The sequence below is a fragment of the Musca domestica genome, unplaced genomic scaffold (genome assembly GCF_030504385.1).
Source record: "Musca domestica strain aabys unplaced genomic scaffold, Musca_domestica.polishedcontigs.V.1.1 2, whole genome shotgun sequence".
Classification (NCBI taxonomy): Eukaryota; Metazoa; Arthropoda; class Insecta; order Diptera; family Muscidae; genus Musca; species Musca domestica.
The window spans coordinates 1554396-1560876 of record NW_026712249.1 but is presented as its reverse complement, the minus strand read 5'-3'; the positions used below and the strand labels follow the sequence as shown (position 1 = coordinate 1560876).

At 32.8% G+C, this 6481-nt stretch overlaps 1 protein-coding gene across 1 annotated transcript; it reads left to right on the top strand.

Annotated features, from left to right (window-relative positions):
- The first annotated feature begins 1257 nt into the window (after positions 1-1257).
- Positions 1258-5943, top strand: LOC101893820 (monocarboxylate transporter 9). Its single transcript, XM_005186833.4, has 5 exons — positions 1258-2534; positions 2593-3603; positions 3664-3808; positions 4875-4995; positions 5093-5943. Exons 1-5 carry the CDS (start codon positions 2457-2459, stop codon positions 5307-5309), a joined length of 1572 nt encoding a protein of 523 aa, XP_005186890.2. The 5' UTR covers positions 1258-2456; the 3' UTR covers positions 5310-5943.
- The last annotated feature ends 538 nt before the right edge of the window (positions 5944-6481 follow it).

Here is a 6481-nt window from a genome sequence, read left to right as displayed (position 1 = left end):
TCCACAAAAATTACTAAACCCCTTTCTTGGGTTGTCAATGTTTGTAATGAGAAGATCGACTAACTGAAACATAAAACATTCCAGCAAAGATGTGGTCAAAGAATAATGACATGTGATTCCGAATTACATCTAGACGCCTGAAACAAGTGGTGAATGTGACAAAGTTTTGGTAAGACTAAAATGCAGATCATGTTGCATCTTGTTCCATATTTAGTTACCGAAATACGTCGGTACAAGGTGTCCAGAATATAGAAGGAGTTGGCAAAATTGCATCAATTTTGGTACAAATACTTATTGTTGGCTTATTATGTCGAGGACCAAATGCTGGTAAGGTAGGTTTTATTTTTCGTATACCACCCATATAAATGTGCCTTTCAATATTCGGTATTTTTTCGATTTAAGCTACATTTTAAGCTACAAATTTAAATAGTCCCTATATGACGGTACCTGAATTCAGTATTTTAAAGATTTAAGGCACACTTTTAACGGATGTGTTTCAAACTAGTTTGTTGCAATAGATACCAAACACTGTAACAAACAAATTACCACATAGGTTCACCTTTGCTATGGCCCCCAACGGTACCCCTCGATATTCGGTATTCTTATTATTTAATCCTTTTTCTAACGAATTTGTTTAAAATTCTATATTTTTTTGTATTCTGTAATGGGATGCACGTGTGGTGACGGAATATTGTCCATATAGGTCCACGTTTTTCTATATCACCCATATAACGGTACTTCCCGATATCAGGAATTTTCATGATTTTTTGCCACATTTTCAACATAATTATTTCAAATTTGGTATTTTGAAGTTGGAGTAGAATAAGTATGTATAACATTCAAATTGACAGAATCTAAATCAAATGCACCGTACTGAGCTAATATTTAATGACGGTAACTACTGATAAGACAATATTTTTCACAATTTCACGAAATCTTATATAAGTTTTGTTTTCCCTTTATTGGTAATTCGCATTTCTATTCTGTCCGCAATAAATTTTGTGTTTTTATGACCTATTCCAAGCCGTTACTTTTACCCATTTCTACATGACATAATATTTTTTACTGAGTGGTCACTGAAAATTATAAATAACATGTTCGGCAGATAACCTCAGCAGCTGGGACCTTTATACGTTTAAAGTACTCACTTTTCTCAACTCAAACAACAAATAAAATAGATATACACATGGTACAATAAAATTTTAATTCAATTTAAAAATTTTATTTTCTTGGCTTAATATGTCAACTTTATTTGTTTATGTGTGTATATTCTTTTTAATAATAAAAAAATTGTTAAGAAAATACTCAAATTCGCGTGTTTTCCAAATGCTACAGTTTTTGTACCGAAACAAAACTGTAGAAATATATGTAACATGATTTTGAAAATAAATTTAGACTTTCATTCAGTTTTCGTGTTTTTCAATTATTTATTCAAAATCAATGCAACAAGTTGTTCGGTTTTTTTGATGGTTTTGATAGTAATTCAGACATTACAAGCCAAACAAATAGACATCTATCTATACTTCCAATTTTAGCCTACCTTGTCTTCATTGTACCATGGATATACACTTTTATACAAACATTTTCCTATTCCACTAATTTCAAAATTTGTTTTACAAAGCTGATAAAATAAGTACTACTTGTTAAGGTAAGTGTAGACACCATCGAATCAGTATTTACACGCAATATTACATCCCAAGAAAGCATACTAATTACATTTATAGCGATCTATGCTTTAAATGTTTAAATAGTTGATCACGACCGTGCGTTGTGCGTACAAAATATGTAAATGTTTGTAGTTGCAGAATATAACAATTATGTTAATTTGATAAATATTAAATTTTTACAACATTTCAATATATGAACCTTGCGTATTTGGGTAATACGGACATTTTACCATTGTGGGGACGTTGAATATTTTTGTACGCTACGTTGAATTTTGAGTAACGCTGTTACCAAAAAGTTTCAAAGTTGAACAAATTAAACATTGATAGAAATGGTGTTTTTATAACCTTGCTGCCAGCTGAAGTCGACCGGTAAAAATAGCCCCCCTCGTGAGACGCATATATAGATAATAATTCACCTAATTAATACGTCTAAAATTTACACACATCAGTGATTATCACGGCATCGTGGTTTTGTATCATTATCTGATGCTTGGTAATACCTTCAACTACTTTTTGGCTTCGATGCTCTGAGGAGGTATGGCTCCTTATTTATTTAAAGACTTTATATTTACACGTCTGTAGTGTAGTCTAGTTTATGGCTAGTTATAAAGTTGAAGTTGTCTTATCAATGTTATCTCTTGCCACCCGCCTGCCTCCCACTTCCAGTCCATTGAAATTGTGGTGAAAACTCCCATGATGAATGACAATTATTAGAGCTTGTCCAAATTGTGAAATGATTCTCGAAATCATTTGTACTTAGACGTTGATGCTGTTAGCAAAGGCCTTAGCATGAAGTCGGGAACACGCTTAGAAGCACCTGATGGCGGTTGGGGGATACTCGTTTGCATTGGCATGGCAATGCCTTTCGTATGTATTCTGTGTCTAATCCTTTTTTGAAATCTATTTGAGTGTTGTGTCTATTTAGGTGAGCGGTTTGGCAGCACTGCCATCCTTTGGTTTGGTGTTCGGAGATTTTCTCAAAAGTATTGGAGCCGAGACGAGTGCCATTGGATTTATAACTAGCGCTTTTTTCTTTTCGTTCAGTTTTGCGGGACTTTTTTCGGGGTCTCTGTTTAACCGTTTTGGATTAAGGACCGTGGGTCTTTGGGGAGGATTCCTGTATTTCGGCGGCTCGCTGCTACAAATTTTCGTCACATCAACTATTGGCTTGATTTTTGCCTTTAGTCTGATCCAGGGTGTTGGTTTTGGTCTCATTGTACCCACATCCTATACCACCTTCAACAACTATTTCGTCAAGAAGCGTATAATGTGGATGAGCTTTTCCCAATCGTTAATTGGATTGGGTTCTATGTTTTATCCAGTGCTCATGCAAAAATTTCTGGAGTGGTATGGATTTCGGGGATGCCTTATGGTTCTGGCAGCAATAAATTCTCACGCCATTCTAGGCATGCTTCTGATGCAACCTGTAGAATGGCATATGCGTGTTGTTCCTTGTACGAATGAAGAAATGCAAAATCTCAACCAAAATGAACCACTACCGGAGAAAACTCCCGAACAACCAAAGCCCTTAAGTGAAGTGAGTCACGATAAGAACCATTTATCTGTATCGACCTCCAATATAGGACCGCGAAAATTATCGATTCAAATGGAAAAAATATCAAGCCGTTGCTCCAGCATTGCCAGTTTAGGCAATTGGTCTGGCGCCATGGTTGTGAGTGACGCCTCACCTGAAATGCTCAACATCATAGGATCGCGACGAGCATCCACGGTTGTGTCAGCCCAAACGCACAGCAGCATAGATAAGAAGGAGACGAAAAAGTCTAAATGGCAAATCGTTGTTGATTTTCTGGATTTGACGTTGTTAAAGAAACCCATTTATGTCAATATCGTTTTGGGTATATCCTTCGCTTTATATTCGGATATTGCCTTTTTTACGCTGCAACCATTGTATATGTTCGAGTTGGGTTTCAATAAGGTCGGTATTTTTGTACTGTCGAAATGAAAATGTTGCTAAAGTACTTGGTATCCTTTACAGCCGGACACAGCAAGCATCATTGCAATCGGAGCGGCGGCAGATTTGGGTTCGAGAATATTTCTAGCATTTCTGGCCGTTTTCATACAAGTGCCGTCCAGGTATATATATTTGGCTGGGTCCTTCTTCACAGTGTTATCGCGTTTTGGTATGTATCAGAACGGAATTTTTTGTGTGTTGATGATAATATACAACGGTACAATATACTCCATCTCTCACATTCGAAAGTTTCCATGGATGTACGCATATCCATCTAGGGTTTAACAAAATGTATTGCAATTATTTCAGTAAAATTTTATAAAACCGAATTAATTTTGTAGTCAGGAACACGTTTTGCACAAACTTTTTTTTTTAATTTTCGTGGTGTTGTATTTACATTGTATTTGCAAAGACATAAATACCTAGAGCCTCAAAAATGTATTATAAGAAAATGGTTAGCGGCTATAATATGTAGAGGAACAGCACATGGCAGAGAAATACAATTAAGGGGTTAAAATCGAACCGAATTTACTATGGTAACGATGTGGTTATGATATCATATATAATATTTCACCTCTCTATTGTATCATCGTTATACTTCATGTCTTTGTTATTTGTCTCAAGCAACCTGAAACAAGTGATGTCAGAAGGAATTTAAGTTGTTCTCGAATAATAGAACGTCAAAATGTTAGTTACATTTAATTTTTTTAAAGAATTTTGAAAGGCTTTGCAATCCCATTTTATTTATCTGTAACATAATGGAAGGTGTGTACTAACTGATACACATGCAAATACCTATTGCAGATAAACAAATTCTGGTTTATTACCTCCTATTAAAAACGTCACAATTAATCGCCCGAACGGTTGTCGGTCATAAAATGTCTAAATAGATAACAGTTTCTCGCGTATTAGGCATATCCAGTGGTAAGTTTTATTTTTCTTTTGTCCCGCTTAAGATTCACTAATCGCAACCTCCTCGATACCAATGTGAGTTGCTAAGACTGCCACACTTAAGAGTTCTTATCTACGTTTGCGCAAGCGAAAGTTGTAAAAAGTTATAGCACAAATAAATATTAAAGTAATAGTTTTAGAATTCCATGAATCGTTCAAAACGAAATTTCAACCAATGAGTAATGATGTTAATGATGTTTGTAGATGTCGGAGATGAAAACAAAATTGTAAATCATACTGAGGTTTTCTGATTTGGTCTATGGTATATTTATTCTTGTTTTTAGTATTCCTCAATGTATCCAGCTTCAAGGGAATGGCCATAATTACAGCGGTTATGGGATTCCTTCGTACTTGGATTCATGTGCCACTGCCGTTGATTTTTGCCGAATATTTGCCCAAGGAAAGGTAAAAAAAAAATCAGTACTATCCCTATCAGTCTCCACTTTGCTAATTTCACAAAAAAAAAAAAAAAAAAAAAAAAAAAAACATCCATATTTTTCAGATTTGCAACTGGTTATGGACTATTCATGTTTATGCAAGGCAATGTTATGTTTGCCGTTGGCCCATTCGTTGGCTATTTGCGAGATATGACCAAGGACTATATTCTTACCTTCCACTGTCTGAACTTCTTTATGGGACTATGTGCATTTCCCTGGATTTTAGAAATTATATTTTTAAAGTTCCGCAGAAGAGAAAAGATCCAGACAAATGGTATCTGAGTATCTAGTTATTCTAGTTCTATCTAGATATAGTACATATCCAAAGATGTATAACAGCACTGACTAATGTTAACAGTATAATATACTGTAGAATTTTTAAAAACATGTATGCTGTAAGTGTATAAAATTGTGAATGCGAATTGATGTATAACAATATTTAAATATAAATAAAAAATGCGGTAGTAACACCAGAAATAATATTGTACAGATGTATACTGGATAATTTTTATATTAATCGCTCCTGAACTATATGCATTTACGACTGCTTTTCATCTATTCTGAGTTTAATTATTGACCGTGATCTGAAATAACAATAAGTTTGGCATAAATAAAAACAACTAATGAGAATTCAAATGTGGAAAATTGTTTTCGGAACCTTCTTTAATATATTCCTTCTCTTTTTAAGGGTTTTTCACAAAAATAAGCCCTATATTAAAAATAGTTTTTCGTCCTATAGTCCACAATTCAAAATTCTGAGAAAATTATTTATTTATATCAAACTTTTAAGAGTTTCTGTGTAACATGTCGAAAAATAGTTTTATTTCAAACTTGTATTACCGTTTGGTTCTTTACCATGATTTCCTAGCTATTTCTGGAAGTTATAAAAGGTAGTCACAGCTTGCGACTACACATTCACATAAATTTGTTAAATTTACTACTATAAAAATAATACAAAAAAAAATAAACTCCTATAAATATAATACATGATGAGTAAACTACTTCAACAAAAGGACATTTCAAAATATCCTTATTAGTATAATTAAGAAAAATGAGATCTATATAAATAGGTATTAAAAAAATATAAAAAGGTATTCATGAAGATTGATTCTGTAAGTGCACCCAGGATAATTACAAAAGAAAAATAAATATTCATTAAAAATCCAGTATTATACATCTATAAAGATGCCTTCAAAATATATAAACTATATAAATAATAATATAAAAATTTATTTTAAAGTCTTATGACAAAGTCTGAACGAAAATTGTTGAATGAAAGGTAAAAAAAATCTTTGGAGGAAAAACAATAATTGTTTTTATTATTATTATTATTATTATTATTATTATTATTATTATTATTATTATTATTATTATTATTATTATTATTATTATTATTATTATTATTATTATTATAATTTCATGTACTTTTGTACAAATTCCTATAAAAAAAATTT

Coding starts and splice junctions, on each gene's coding strand:
- LOC101893820 (XM_005186833.4), top strand. CDS start 2,457: ATGAAGTCGGGAACACGCTTAGAAGCACCTGATGGCGGTTGGGGGATA. Junction 2,535..2,592: donor TTGGCATGGCAATGCCTTTC/GTATGTATTCTG, acceptor GTGTCTATTTAG/GTGAGCGGTTTGGCAGCACT. Junction 4,996..5,092: donor GAATATTTGCCCAAGGAAAG/GTAAAAAAAAAA, acceptor CATATTTTTCAG/ATTTGCAACTGGTTATGGAC.